The following is a 16,564-nucleotide window of genomic DNA, read 5'->3' on the forward strand; positions in this document are numbered from 1 at the left end:
AGGTTTAGACCATCACAAGAGTGAGAGCTGAAAAGGAACCTTCCACATTTGTGGGCATGAGCTCACAGACATATACCTCTTTTAGGGTGACAAGGGTCACTATACAAAACACCTCATCCCTGTAACACCTCACTCTCAAAAGCATGGAGGATAACTATAGAAGTGATTTGGAGAGTGACTGGCAAGAAGCAAGTCTGAGCATACAATGTAATTATAAATCTTTCAGATTACATTAAAGCAAATCATTGAAATGAAAAGAAATTTCATAGAAAATGGTCACATTTTGTCTTCTTAGTTAAATAACTAAACATCATCTATGTGTGAATGGAGAGAGAGATAAATATAGATCTGATTATAAATGTATGTATTTAAAGACTTCTCCCTAATGATGCTATCTTCAATTTCCGTTTCATTTCCACATTTTGAATTAAAAACAACTTTTATAATTATGTTTAGAATTAAGGGTCAGAAAAACATTTCAGAAAGCCTGATGCTCCCTAGACTAGTCAAGTGTTTCTAAATCTAGTAGGTTCTTCAAAACAAAAGTTATCACCAATATCTTCTATGTTCAGAGTCAGAATACTGCAGATTTACCTAGTTGGAATGAAATGTCATAAGGAATCTAAAAAATAAATTCCAAAGTACTTCAGAAAAGCATTCACATCACCATTTCTTTAGGGAGGCAAGACCCGTTCTGCTGCAATCGGCATACATATGTTCCAGAAGGAATCTCCAGCAGAAAGCACAGCATTCTCATTGTTTGTTAGTTCCCAGAGGGCAGACAACACATCATATTTATTCACATCATATTTCTTCCCCTGTTCATTCCCCTTATTCTGGCTCATAATAGTATGCACTCTTGTGAATAAAAGAAAGTTTTGTAAAATATGGTAAACAACATTCCTGTTTTCATTCCATAGCTTCCAGGGGCAATTCTAAATACCTTTGATATGGAAAGCCCTGAATGCTTTTTTAGACAGGCTGATACTGAGAAAAGAGGAGAACGTTCTTGCATATATGTGTGAAAAACAGCTTTTATGGTCTTTTCCCCAGTTCTGGAAACAAGAGGCATTCACAGTTGCTAGGGAGTTCTGTGTTACATACAGATAAGAGTTTTCAGACAGGCAAAACAAGAGCAGAGTTCCTCCTTTCTTATTAATCGAATGTAGTGCAGCCTGATTATCAGGAGTTATCTACTGTGCCACAATGAGCATTCCTACCAGCCAGCTACGGCAGAGCCGACGGTGTCCTCTCCCCTCTCTCCTGCATGGGAACTAACACCAGGAGAGGGCAAGCATTTCTGATCACAAAAAGCGAGTGTGTGTGTGTGTGTGTGTGTGTAAGCATGGGTCTGCACATGCATACATTTCAAACAAGCTTGATTCTTTGCTGAAATCTCACCATTACTGGAAATGTTATTTGGCCAATTATGAAACAAACAGAACTGTAAATCGCATGACATTTTACCAAACAAATAAATTTCTTTCTTATTTTTCTTCCCATTTCACATCCATATACAAAGTATTACAAGTCAAAAAATTGGAACGATATTGTTAAATAGGAAATAACTAACTTTAAGCAAACACCCTAAGATCCTGTCTATAGATCTACAGATGAATAATTCCTTAATCAATTAAGGAAGGCTCTGCACCACAGTAAAGAGATTTCACTAGGTCAAAATAATGAGTGAAGCTGAATCCCTGCTAATAAAAACAAAGAATGCTGTCCTTAGTGTAGCTGTAATCCTGCCTATGAGCAGTGAAATGGGCTGGCTGACCTTTTCATCCTGAAGATTTATGATGGGCTTCCACAAAATTCTAAAACTAAGGGAAAATAAGAAAATAAAAAGATCCTAAAAAAACATTCAGAATAAGGGTCACTAATCAGAACGGGGAGGGGGTCGGTCAAGACAGCAGGTGTGCTCCAGTCATGCTGGGGAATAGGGAGATGGAGACAGGAGAAAGAAATGAAGTATTCTATTTATACACACATACATTTATATATACATATAAATTTACAAATACACAGATGTGTACATGCCCAGAGCCAAGCTCAAAGCAAGCAAGAAAATGCCCTGGGGCCACAGAAGTAAAGGTAGTTTAAAGCCATGTGACAACAGGGGTAATGAGGAGAGACAGGACAGCACATTTTCTACTCACTTTCTAACTGTGATAAGGACAGCAACTGCCTGGTAGGGTTGTTATGAGGTTAAAATAAGTGAATACATATAAAGCACCCAGAACAGTGCCTGCCACATGGTAAGCACTTGGTACATGGCAGTTGATTTTACTACCATTATTATTGTTAACTGGGCTGAGACATCAGATGTCAGTGATTTAAAGCACCTTGGGGGCAGAAGTCAAGGCCATGAGCCCATGTCGTAGGGAGCTGGTATGGCTTCCTGCATAAAGCTGTGAGCCAAAAAATATTAGTCCATTTAGAAAATCTTTTGCCACCAACTGGAGGGGTTGCTATGGAGGAGGCCAGCCGCCTCAGGCCATAGGTGAAAAAGAGTCTTGAGAAATCTGAGCCCTTGACCCTGTTCCTGGCTTGGATGTGTGGAGCTTGATGCTGGCACTATCTAAGCTGTGTGGCAGTTAGGGGGCCAAGAAATTAACATAGAAACCAGTTCATTCAATAAAGCCCAATGGGCCCTGGCAGAGGCCACCAGGAATTCATTCCATAGAGATACCTCCATAGTCCAGGGTACAGTACTTAAGTTAAAAATCACACTGAGCAGAATAAATAAAAACAAATTCACATCTGGACACACCCTGGCTAAAGCTATCAGAGAAACAAAACAGAGTACTGACAAGGGATGCAGACTTCTCATCAGCAATCACAGATGCCGGAGGACGATGGAAAAACGTCTTCAAGTGCCAAGGGGAAATAAATGTCAAGTTGGAATTCTATACTATTATTCCAGAGTGAGGGGGAAACAGAAACAGCTGGAGGCACATACAGACCAAGAGAGTTCATTACCCACAGACCTGGAATGCAAGAGCCACCAACAAAGGAAGAAAACGGTGCCCAAAAGCAGAGTGAGATGTAAGAAGCAATATTTGCTAGAAAATGAAAAAAAATCAGAGGTGTTTCCTCAACCTTTCACAACCAAACCTCAACACTTCCTCGCACCCGGAGGGGAGGGACACACATTCCCCTCGGGTTACAGTGGGAGAGGGCTCCTTCTCCATGGCTCTGGAGACACTGTCTGCTTTCTCAGGAACCTTATTCTATCAATAATTCCCTCCCCCTTATATCTTTATTCCTTTAAACCTAACTTAAGTTTTTTAAACAAAATATCACAGACATGTATTTTTAAATACCTGATCGTGAAAAGCAGCAGTCCCCTGTCCCACCTCTTCCTAGGTCCCGTCCTGTTCCCTGGCAGCAACCCCCTTTGGATCTTTGAGCTGTCTTGTCTGGTATTTATTTTCCTATTTTTAAATAATATGCCTGTGCCAGGGGACCTTTGGAAAATCCATCACCTGTTGGCCAAGGCTCCTGGCCATTTGCCATGTGACAATCCTTCCTTAATCTGGAAAAAAGACAGACCTGATAAACTGTCACAATGACACAGTGTACTTGTTTTAAGAACATGGACTCCCAAGACTTACCCCATTCCATTTCTAAGAGATAACTGATGTAAGTTACAAGGTAAGAGAATAACAATATGAGACATTTTGCAATATTTTTATATCTTACTTTATCACAAGAATTTACCCAAGCTTGCTACATTTATATTTTTTCTTTTCTTTTCTTTTAAAACAGGGTCTCACTTTGTCACCCAGGCTGGAGTGCCGTGGTACACTTCTCAAGCTCAAGTGATCCTCCTGCCTCAACCCCACAAGTAGCAGACTACAGGCATACCCCACCACGCCTGGCTAATTTTTGTATTTTTTTTTTTTTTTTTTTTTGTAGAGACAGGGTTTCACCATGTTGCCCAGGCTAGTCTCCAACTCCTGGGCTCAAGCCATCCATCCACCCGCCTCAGCCTTCCAAAGTGCTGGGATTATACGCATGAGCCACTGTGTCCAGCTGCTAAATTATATTTCTATCCAAAAATAAAATATACCCACTCCCTAAAAATCCTACCATGGTAAGTTGGGTAACATACAAGTCCATAAAGTCAGGCAGAAAAAAGGATGGTAGGTCACGTCTCCCCCAGGGAAGCAGACAGACCCATCACATGCATGAGCTTGAGTATGGATGGATCTAGAATGTGCGTAAGTCTATTTCTCCTAAAACCAGGGTAAGGGTAAGAGTTGTGAGAACAGGGGTGTGGTACGGGCTTCATTATTTGGACTTTGAGAACAAAAAACAAACAAATAAAAACTTTACCAGCAGAAGGCTGAGATGCCAGTACAGGTAATGTTTGATTAGTACCTAATGCTATCTTGTATATAAAATAAAAATAAATCTTGTTTTTAAAAATGCTTTTGACTACTAATCTGTCTTTTGGGAGCTCCAAATCATTTACCCATCACCTAATTAAAAAACAAAACAAAACACAGTAACAATCCCATATCCCACTTCACCGCCAAAGAAAAACACAACAAAATAAAACCTATCTACTAGCTTAAGGCCTGAAAAGGAGAAAGAGGCCTCTAATCAGTGGCCAAAAATGTTCTACAGCCTATACTTAGGTTACCTTTTTCTTGCTTTACCAATTTAGAACATGACTTCCAATTATGGTAGGTAAGAATTTAGTTCTTTTCTTTCCCAATATCCAAGTTATATCACAGTTTTTATTAAATTGGTAGCTGGTGTTTCTATTATTATTTAAATGTTTATCTCCTAAGCTAATAAAATACTATGATTATATTTCCTTTCTTGAACATTTTGTTCTTCCTAGAAAGACTTGCTAAATCCTTCATTTTTTTCATGTGCTTCATTTTTTATGTATCTATTGCTCATTCCTCTAAAGGCTAAATTATATGGAAACCTTTTTCCACACAAATCAGATACCTGCTAATTCCCTATTCTCATTTTTTTCCTGGAATTCTTTATTCTGGAGCCACCTTCCTCCTCTTCTAACAGGTCTCATGGTAGAGCTGGCAACCTGAAACTTCTCTACTATTCCAGCAGGTTCCTGGGATAATGAAAGGCAAACTTTTTGAGAATCTGTCTGAAAATATCATTCTTCTACTGTCATACCTGATTGACACTGTTGGGTACAGAATTCTAGGTTAGAATTATAATTTTTTTCCCCTAAGAATGTTTAAGGCACGGTTCCATTCTCTTACAGGTGTAAGTGCTGCTGTTGAGAAGTCTGATGTCTGACTCCCAATCCTTTGTATGTGGACCTGATTATATTTTTCCTCTCTGTAAGCTTTAGGACTTTAACTTTATTCCCAGTGTTAATAAATTTCTTGACATGCCTTCATGTGAGACTATTTTTATCCCTCATGCTGGGTAGTTGGCAGGCCCTTTCCATTTAGAGATATATGTTCTTCAATTCTGGGAAATTAATCCATGTGAATCCATGTGTTTTGTTTGAGAGTTTCCTCGAGTCTGTTTTCTATTTTTTCACGAGTCTCTTATTAATCAGATGCTGAACTTCCTGGATTGATTCTCTAATTTGCTTATTTTCTTCTTCTATTGTCCAATGTACTGCACATTGGTTTTGATTTCTGGAAGATTTTCTTGACATTATTTTCTAACTTTCCTAGGGGAAGGAGAGGCACCATAATTTTAATTTCTAAGAGCTCGTTTTTATCCTGTTTGTTCATTTTTTAAAAGTAATATTATGTTCCTGTTTCAAAGATGCAGCTACCTTCCCTTATCTCTCTGAGGACATTTATAAAAGCTATTAATTTTTTAAGTATTCTTTTACCCTGTGCATTATTTACAGCCTCCTATTTCCTTTAGCTTTCTTTTTTATTTTGGGCTTTGTCTATCATGTTGGAGAATCTCCTCAAGTGTCTGGTGATTTTTGGCTCTCAATCTATATTTTAAAGTAAGATACTAAAATGCCAATTAAAAGTCCCATGTAAATGCCTGGGGCTTGTTTGTCAGTGGTCTTCACTCTTAAGCAACCAGGTGGCCAGACAGATTTTTTAAAATTGAGAGACCTCCCACCATGTCAATATCTCATGTTCTTCCCACTAGGGTCACACAATCTTCAAAGAAGCTCCTGCAGATTCTTGCTTGCGGGAGGAGGGGAAGAGGAGAGATGGACACACCAGGCCACCTGAGTTCCCACATTGGGGCAGGAAAAGAACTAGGCAGGTCCTGGAGTTCGCTACAGATGCTGTCTGACGTCGCCTTTCGCTCTGACCGGTGGCCTCAGGGAAAGTGTGTCATGAGTTGAATTTCTCCAAAGACTATAAAATCCGGTGGGGGTAGGGCAGCTGCCCAGGGTCAGGTAGAGAAGCTCAGATCTCACTGCTCTGTACTCAGACTCTGACTAACCCCTTTGTTTTCACCTCAGCCAGCCTTCCACAATACTTGACGCCCCCACATCCTGAGCGTTTTTAAGGTTGTGTAGGACACATCATCTCAGGTCTCACTAGAGTCCCTTCCTGCAGGCGCTTAGGTCACAGTGCATCCTGCTCTGCAAAGTGAGGCCCTCCTCCACCTACCATCTCTCTCTCACACACTCTTGTCTCCTCTCCCGTTCTTCTGTAGGCTTATCACATTTGCATTCTTTCACTATCATTTCAGTGGGGTTTCTTTGGGTTACAGAGAGGATGGATTAAAATGCCTGTGTTCAGCTGGCCGTATTAATCAAAAGCCTCTCCTGTCTTTCGCCACCCCTTCTTCACTGGCTCCTTCTCATCAGCATTTTTAAAAAGTTTTGTTTTACTGCAGTAAGAACACTTAACACGCGATCTATCCTCTCAAACACATTTTAAGTGTACATTATCATAGACTATGTAACTCATCAGCATTTAAACATTCCCAAGTCTCTCCAATGTTAAGAAAGACATGACCAATAAATGTTTGCTCTTGATTCCATGTCTCCTCTCACTTGCTGCACTGTTGTCCTTCATAGTAAAACTTTTTGAAACACTTGCCCACACTCTCTTCTTCCTCCATGCCCTGACATTTCTCAATCCACTGCCACCTACCTTCTGTTTCCATCACACTCAAACTGTTCTTGCAAAAGATACCCTTCTTAATAAATCCAATGGGCACTTCCTAGTCCTCACTTTACTTGACCTCTCAGTAGCATCCAATGTTCTTGTATTCCCTCCTCCTCAAAACACTCACTTCCTTGGAGTTTCTGGCCCTGTACTCTCCTTATGTCTTCTTATCTCTTTGTAAATGGGATCCACATCCCTTATCAGGGCTTATACGGTACAGGCTATGCTTTCTGCTCTAGCCTCACCTCTTGCAATGCCCATATTCAAGTTCTATGCTACAACACAGGGAAAATGTTTCAGTTTCTAGAGCAAGCCACGTTGTTTGTCTTCTGGTCTTTGTACATTCTATTCACTTTTTACTCGGCCAGTTTCATCAATTCCTTGTATCTGTGTTGAATACTCTTCCTATGTGCTCCTCAAGCACCTTGTATTTCCATGACTAACATGTTTATTAGAAGGTACTGCAACTGCCTGCTTGCTTGCTCATGCTCCATGTGGGCAACACCCATATCTATCTTCTACCAAGTTCAAAACTGTGTCACGAGAGCTACACAAGGGCTAGCATAACATAGGCATCCAACATATGCCAGCTGAGTACATGAAGACACAACCGACAGAGAAGAATGGAATGTCTACAGAAAGACTACACATTACCACAATTGTTTTAAGTAACAATCCTAATTTTTACTCAATCAAGTGCCAATACCATGTTGGACCACAGAAACACTCCAAATAATTACAGATGGAAAAAAAGCTCATAAGCCTTCTTTTGTGCAATCAAAGTAATTATTTATAATTCAGAAACAATTTTATCCAATATACTAGTTTTTATTGGTTTTTATTATTTACTTAATTCTCTATACATTTCTGAGGTGATGAGAACCCCAGGTTAGTTTTTGTTGGCAGATCACTTAACTAGTGAAATCAAGGTTAAGTGACCAATTGTTATGTATAGCATTTACTTTTGCTCTCACTGGCAACATAACTGTGCACAATAACTCAGGAGAGCCTTTGTAAAGACGAAAGCCACCAATCATTATGGGTATACTAGTAGGTAAGATTTACCTTACCTATTATTAAGAGCTTTTTAATTAATTGCTTGTTATTACTTGTTAATTATCTGTTAATTAATAAGAGCACTTACTACATGCAATTACTGTCTTAAGTGTTTTAAAGGTACTGATTCATTTAATTCTCACACAAATCCAATGAGTCAATTATTCCCATTTTATAAGAAACGGATGCAAAGAAGATTAAGTAATCTACATGAAAATTCTATTCATCTCACTAGAATTTTTATCTTTAGCATTTTCCTGTGCCACTAAAAGTCTATTATAAACATTATCAGTGGCTTCATAATGTTGCACTATACTGATGTATTATAATTTATTCAATGATTCTCCCATCACTGAGAAATTGTGGTTACTTCCAATTTTCTACCTTTAAAAATAGATCTGCTATAGATATCTCTGCATATAAGTCTTTGCCCACATGTTTATTTTCCAAGGACAGATTCCTAAAAGAATTACTAGGTCAATAAATATATGTTGGGTGAATAAAGCAGTCAAATTGCCATCAATTTTGCCTAATTAGCTGTTTTTTCTTGCTTTTATGCCTACAAAGTTTCTCCCCAACCCACGGACAAACAAATATTCTCCTAGATTTTTTTGGATTTAATTTGACATTTAACTTACATTTTATATATATATGAACTTTGTTTTGATGTATGAAATGAGCAATATTTTTTCTCCAAATAGCTAACCAATTCCCAAACCATCAGTTGAATAACTTATCCTTTTCCCACTGATTTTTGCTTCTTCTTATATATATTTTCCCTTTTTGGTTTATTCTTTCGTCAGGAGGCAGTGAAACTTTGGGGAGAAAAGATAACAGGCTTAACACTGTAACTGCTGAATTTAAGGTGTTTATGAATCATTCAGATGGAAATGTATAGTAGGACACAATAGATATAGGTTTCTTGCCTAAAAGAGAGAGGGGAGCTTTATTTGAGGGTAAAAAGATTACTCAGGGGAACACAGGTAACAGAAGAATTGAAATCCAAAGAATAGGGCATGGGAAACCAACATTTCAGGGCTAAGTGGCAGAACACAGCCATGTGAGAAGGCACAATCAGCCAGGTAGAGGACAGGGAAGAAGCAGGAGAGAAGGGAGCAATATAAGCCCTGGGCAGAAAGAGTTTCAAGCACCATCATGAATCACACTTACATTTTTGGTTTACCTGATCAAAACAATAACATAATGTTCTACTAAAATCCTCAGAAGCACAAACATATTCTCAAATTATTGGTTTGTTATAAATGGAGTTCTAAGCAGAGTCTGGCTATTAGAGCATCTTTATACATCTCCATAGGGCTTAGGGAAGGACAACTGTCTAAAGGTTTTAGTATATTTTAAATCTATTTAGAGGTAAATAAAAAGATTTTGAAACGTTTTGAGTGACAATGCTTAATTCTGGGAGTTTAGGCATAATGTTGCTCACGTACTAAATGAGGTCCCTTAAAGGCAGAAACATTTCTGAACAAGAGGTAGATCTGCTGTCTACAGAATAACCTATTTAGGCTACTTAAACCATAAGCATTGTAGTCTCTGAAAAGGAAAACAAATCCTAGCTCATGCAAAACTGTATTTCCAGACTTTGTCTGCCATTTAATTAGTGTAAGCCAAGCTCTCAACACTCAAATGTCTCAAACACCTTCACTGTGTTACTGATATGCTTACCAGTGAACAAGCACCTTCTTTTTTGGTGCATGACAAGTTTTACAAAGCAATTAAAATGTTGGCATTTTAATTATTTTGAATTTTTCTAATTTGTTCTAATTTTTGACCAAATTTAGGTACAACTGGAGAGTCTATTTACAGAAAACATGCTTATCTGCAAATGGATCTGTTTCTAAAGTGAACTATAATAAGTATGGCTTGATAGCCATCACACTCACAGCTGGAGAAACCTAGGAGCAACTCAGAGCTTATGCCTAATCGCTTGATAAGTAACTACCACATGGGAAAAAAAATGTTTTGAATTTGGGAGGGAAAATGTAGAGGTGTTATGACAACTTGCCTTCCATTTTACTTGTCTAAATATTACTGTATTTCTACTATATCTGAATCTCTGCCCCAAAAATATGTCATATATTTATAACCAAAAAAATCACCCTTCTCAAACAAACAAAAAATCTTTCTGTAGATAGATCTCTAAGTCAGAGAAAGAAAAAGAGGGTGCATCTCCACATCTATCTTCTCCCAAAGGGACCCAGCAGCACATCAAAGGTGTTCTTTGATATGGTCTGCAGGGATGGGAGTCCTCCCTGACAGAAAATGCGAGTAAGAGAAAAGTTCCAAGAAAAAGATACTGCCCCAATACAACCAAAGCTGAGTGAGGCAGGCACACTGGAGGCACTGCCCAGAATCTTCCACTTTGGTCAGTGACTGAGAAAAGTACACCTCTGCCTCTGCAAGCCTGCCAGTGCTCAGTTCAACCAGCTTCCAGTCTTTTGTTTGTTTGTTTTTTGAGACAGAGTCTCACTCTGTCGCCCAGGCTGGAGTGCAGTGGCATGATCTTGGCTCACTGCAAGCTCTGCCTTCCGGGTTCACACCATTCTCCTGGCTCAGCCTCCTGAGTAGCTGGGACCACAGGAGCCCACCACCATGCCCCGCTAATTTTTTGTAGTTTTACTACAGACAGGGTTTCACCATGTTAGCCAGGATGGTCTCGATCTCCTTACCTTGTGATCTGCCCGCCTCGGCCTCCCAAAGTGCTGGGATTACAGGCGTGAGCCACCATGCCCGGCCTCAACCAGCTTCCACTCTTATTTAAATGTTTGAGAGCATGGAATTCACCCATGACAATGTCTGCCCCTCCCCACCTTTGTCACCACCATGGATACACATTTCCTCCAAAGATGGCAGGAAACCCCAAACACAGTTGATATTATAGGTCCTGGACAGACCATATGGTATTTATTAGCTAAAACATTTACACTGTTCCCTTCACACTTTTCTTAAAAATCCAATCAATTATCTAAAAATATATGCAAAAGGTCTTGCTGATGGGTATACTGGGCCCAGTCATTCCATAGGATCAAGTAAAAATGAGTGGTTAATAGTTATTACAATAGTTATAATAACAATAGTTAACTCACTGCATATTACGGCTGTTTTCTACATTATTGAGTGTTTCTTAATTTGCAACAACCACAATCATTACTGGCCTTACACTAAAATCATGTGATATATGCTGCTTCCTTTGAGTTGACTCCTCCTCCTCCCTTATTTATCTGCCTAAATTCTACTGGGCTACTCAAATAGCTCAGGCCACCACCTCTTTAGTAACACTTCCATAACCAAAGGTACCCCTACCTCAATTTCTCACAATAGTCCTTTCATTTACTGAATTAGTTGTCCGTTTTCTGGGTTTCAAAACCATCCTCTGCATATTACCTTCAAAGAAGGAATCACATTGCCCTCTATTTGTTTATAAGACACATCTCCCCTACTAGTTTTTGAACTCCTTAAAGGCAAGGCTCATCTTTATGACCCAGCTCATAGCACAGTATCTGATATTAGTAGGCATGCTAAAATGTTTGTGAAGTGATAAATACGTGTATGAATATGTTTAGACTTAGAAACAGCATCACAGAGATGGGTCTTTAGAAAACATTTAATACATCCCACTTCACCCAAAATTCCCTAAAGAAGTATTTCCAAACAGTTGTGTTATTATTAAAATAAGAAAATAATTTTCCATGTTCAATATAAAATAAACATTTTTCTAATGAAAATAGGATTAAATAAAAATCTTACCGGCAAAGTTCCAGGTAGAGATGCATCAAAAAAAGAAACCAAAGAATTTGGAGGTGCTGAAAAGCGAACTTGAGATCCAGAGAAGAGTTTAGAGTTGGAGGAAATCTGGGCATGAATTTCCAAACCTACCACAGCAGCCCATTTGTGTTCACTAAGAAGAAAGAGATAATGGTTAAGATGTAATTATGTTTGTCACCATGAATGAATTTCTGTAAGTCTAAACCACAAATGTTAATTTCCTATATGTGTTTTAAACTTATTACAGTGTTATATCCTTACATTAAAAATGTCATATTTTATCAGTGACTAAATAAAAACCAATTTAGAATAAGCGCCTACACTGAGATTGGCAAACTAAAATTCATTTACAACATGGCATCGGGAGGCTGATGATATAAACACGAAGGCAATAGAGAAAGGAACAATTTGGTGTCTTAAAACAATGTAGAAATGGGTATCAGGTGACAACTGCTTGGCTAACTTCAGTGAAAAGCAGCATTTAACAAATTAACTGTACCTTATCAATTAATCACTCAGTAAATGAAGAAAGCTGATCTTTCCCACATTATTTAGAATTAACATAAATGGCAAGATTCTACTACTAGAGAAATAATGATAAATAGTTCCACATTTCTTATTTAAAAAGGAAATTTGCAACCATGTTTTGAATTCCTTTCACAAAAACGGTTTGCAAGTATAATAACCAGAGAGACACAGATATAATAAATCACCACTAAATGATACTCTTGAAAAAATTTTGCTAAACCCCATCATATTAAACCATCTGATGTGGCATATTTTTGGTCCCCCATATCACTTGCAATTCCTGAGACCTAATTTCAGGTTACTTTGTTCATGCTTATTTGCTATGAAATCTAAGAAGCTATTAAATGCTATAATAATCCCTCTTATCCGGCCAGTCCTACTCTGTTGAGTCTGTACATAGGCCTCTCCAGGTCCTTATAAATGTGCTTATTCCCTGTGAAATCCATGTATGTTCCTATCCTGCTCTTCTCCCAAGCAATTTTGTGTGTATATGTGTATATATATATGTGTGTGTGTGTATATATATACATATATATACAGATTTTACATCATTTTGTTTTGTTTCAATAATTTCAGCACATAAACGTCTATATCTGAAGTACTGTAAGAATAAGTCCTTCTTTTTAAAGTTTGGAAACACAGCCCACAAGGGAGGTGAATTAAAGAAAGAACTCGTTAGAAATTCTGCATGCAGTAAAGCATCATTCAAAGTATTTTTGCAGTTCCATTACATGAGAGAAAAAATGTTCTTTCCATTCACAGGGAAACAATCTAATTCACGAAAAGAATACAAAACTGAATACTTCTTTCAGGACAATTTCCCTCTGTTTCTCCAACTGAAAGTAAAAATAATGCCAACCAGTCTCAAAGAATAAACAAAATATTAGAAACTTGCCATATGTTTCTGTATTTAAAGAGAAACTATTTAATTCTTACATAATGAAGCATAAACAGCTGTTCAGGGGATAATCTGGCCAAATAAGCAAAACTCTCTATATAACCCGAGGGAGTACCTCTTCTTTTGGCTGCGTCCTCCTAGGTCTAAACACACATATTCAACATAAAACGCCTGCACAGCTAGCTAGTGTTTTCTGACTAATGACAATAACCCACCACTTCCAGAGCTTGTAGGTAAAGGCTCCCTTTCTCCCTTTAGAACACTGCCGGCCCATACTAGCGCTAAATAAAATCAGCTAAATATGATCCCGCTTCTCCTGTCACCGTCCCCACTGCCAGTGCTATTAGTAAGATGACCGAATCCACTCTTCTGTCTGTGCAGCCTTCAAGAAAATACTTGCTATTTTACACTCGCGAATTCCCCAACTACGTCTATTTGAAAATAGTGGTTTATATATGGGGGCGGAGCTGATAGAGGGCCTGTTTTGTGCTTTTATTTAGGTTTCGGGGCTCCAGGTTATAACTCAACGCCCTCCCCTCAGCCAAAACGTCTAGAAGCTGGGCTGTAATTGCCATCCTTTCCCCAGTCCTGCAGTTCCACCTCAGTTAGGTGGGCAGAAATGGTATGAAACAGAATACCCTTTCCTCGGCTTCTGGGTCATGCAGAGGGGCTGCTGAGCCACTGAGCTCTGTCCCCTAATCCAGTTGGATGTGGACCCAGTCGGAGCCTCTCTTCGGTGGCAAGAACCGCCGTCAACCCGGGCGAAAGTCCAAAGTCTTCCACGGCCGACCCAGCGCAGCATGGGCGCCGCCATTGTAACGCCAGGGTCTTGGTCAGGTGACTCAGTCACACTGTGCCGCGAGGCTCCCTGGGAAGCGTAGTTCTGGAACTGTATTAAAAACGCTATAGGCTCGGACCGGAAGACTACTACTCCCGGCGAGCGTGGTGATTCGAAGCCTACCGGAACCCGGCGGAGAGGGGAGGGAAGGAGAAATAGAGGAGAGGGTGGGAGGGTTTCAGGGTGGGGAGGTGTGACTCCTCCTAGCGGGGAGTTGGAGAGGCTTGTGGCTCTGAGCGTGTATATATGAGTTTGAGTGTGAGCACTTGGTGCTTGGAGCTAAGAAGCGTTGCCGGGATTTTATAACCCAGTTAACCTTGCAAGGGGAAGTAAATGACCTTGACATCTCAGCAAAGACTTCCTGAGCCCCCAAACCTACTCCGTTATATTCTGTGTCTACTCCTCTACTTTGCTCAGCAATTTGTGCGTTAATGCAACAAATACTTATTTGCATGCCTACCGTAACGCCAGGCTCAGTTCCTAGGCACTGTAGTTACTGCAGAGATCAAGACAGTTAAGGCCCCCATGTTAATGGAGCTTACATTCTAAAGAAGGGAGACATACAGAAGTTAACAAAAATAAGATACTTCCATATAGGTAGTAAGTGCTATGTTTGAGCAGAGGTATTTAGAGAGAAACAGCCCTAGATTGAATGTTTGTGTACATTTTAACCTCCTTTTTATCATTGGCCAGTATCAGAAACACACTCATTGTATGCTAGGAGCAGATACCATCGTCCCAGAGGACTTCCTTCATTTTTCTGCATCAAAACTAATACCCCTTGTTAAAACTGCCACCGATTTTTTGTATTTGAACACAGTCTAGAGTAGTCATTTAGGCACTCTCTATTTCATCATCCTGCTTTGATTGTCCTCATAGTGCTTTTGACTACCTGATGCTTATCTTCTATTTCCACAAATTCCTTGTCTGTCTTACTCACTACAGTACAAAGTAGGTTCCTCAAAAATATTTGTTGAATAAAGTAGGGCAGTGTGGAGAATGCATTTGACAAAGGATGGAGTGGATGCCCTTTGGAGCAGTAATTGTTTAGGGGAGAGATGATTAATTAGGATGGCGGCAGAGGCAAAGAGAAATGGATCTATTTGAGATAGATATGGGAAGTAAAATTGAAGGACTCTGATGGATTGGATATGATGGTGGAAGGCTAGGAGGAACAAGTAACTCCTGGATTTCTGGCTTGCATGACTGGCTGATGAGGTTATCCACCGAGATAAGGAAACCAGAAAAGGAACAGGTTTGCAAAGAAAACATATGAGTTTGGTTGCCTTGGAGACATTCAAGAGGAGGAATCAAGTAGACATCAGTGATGCCTAATTCTGAGTATAGAGCAGGGCAAGGGGAAAAGCTGCGTATTTTGTATACTTCACATTGATAGGTTTTCAGTTATTGATCAATAATCCATTGATTAAATGGCTGTAACCTTTGATCTTTTCCTTTAATACTCTTAAATTGCATATCCATATGGAAGAAGGAAAGTTTAGTTACTCTTGTTAAAATTGTCCACATTTATTTTTTCTATCTTTTCTACTTTTTCACCCACTATCACTAATCTAAATTGCTACACCAGAAGTATCGGTCATTTGACCAAGGATGAAAATGACAAAAATGACAGGGACTGGAAGGGAGTGGTGGAGACTTGTTCCAAAATTTCTCTCTAATTGTTGCACTTTAAGGTTCAGATGATTCTCTAGATCCTTTACTAGAGTCTTCCCTCTGAGTTTCCATGTTTTCCATCTTTACTCTAGGTAAGCTAGTTTTCCCTTTCTTATTTAGCTCCTCAGGTTTTTCTGGCCCAGACTGTGGTCAGGGGAGTTGCCTCTGAGCACAAAATGGCTTCAGTTTTGTTAGAACAACAGAGGAGAATGGAACCTTGTATCTCTAGCTAAAAAGAGAGGGAGACACTTGCTACCTCATCGCTGGTAATCGTCATCTTAGAAGGCAATTCACTCCATCACATGGAAGACTGGGAATGTTTTGAAAACCACCATAAGGGAGAGCAACACATTTAATGAAAATCCTAATCTTATGGGTAAAACGCGCTATAAGGGAAGCTCATCTTTGTTTATGAAGCAGTATTGTGCAGTAATAGGCTATCGCCGCAAAGGCCCCACCCCACCACTAGAGGGAGATAAAAATCCTACGCATGTAAGTGTATTTGCTTCCTTTCACAAATGGAAACCGGCCAGTTTCCTGCATCTTATCTCTAATCATTCCCCTTTCAAAAATCCCATAGAACTAATCGTGGAAATAGAGACTTGTCAATAACCATCTCTTTGGCTCTCCTCTCCCTCAAGATTATTTGTCGTTTCCCGAAATACCTGTAGTTTTCCTTGTGAAAACAGGAGCACTGTT

General features: G+C 39.3%; 1 protein-coding gene across 2 annotated transcripts in view; it reads right to left on the bottom strand.

Moving 5' to 3' along the window:
- The window catches only part of GATB (glutamyl-tRNA amidotransferase subunit B), an 84,983-nt gene extending 70,791 nt beyond the window's left edge, over positions 1-14,192 (bottom strand). For both annotated transcript variants that reach the window (XM_001083846.5, XM_001083960.5), the window contains exons 1-2: positions 13,992-14,192; positions 11,910-12,060 (exon numbers count right to left, since the gene is read on the bottom strand). In XM_001083846.5, the coding sequence (XP_001083846.2) occupies positions 11,910-12,060; positions 13,992-14,167 (327 nt within the window). In that variant the 5' untranslated portion in view covers positions 14,168-14,192. The remainder of the gene's footprint in view (positions 1-11,909; positions 12,061-13,991) is intronic.
- Between the last annotated feature and the right edge of the window lie 2,372 nt (positions 14,193-16,564).

The sequence above is a fragment of the Macaca mulatta genome, chromosome 5 (assembly GCF_049350105.2).
Source record: "Macaca mulatta isolate MMU2019108-1 chromosome 5, T2T-MMU8v2.0, whole genome shotgun sequence".
Classification (NCBI taxonomy): domain Eukaryota; kingdom Metazoa; phylum Chordata; class Mammalia; order Primates; family Cercopithecidae; genus Macaca; species Macaca mulatta.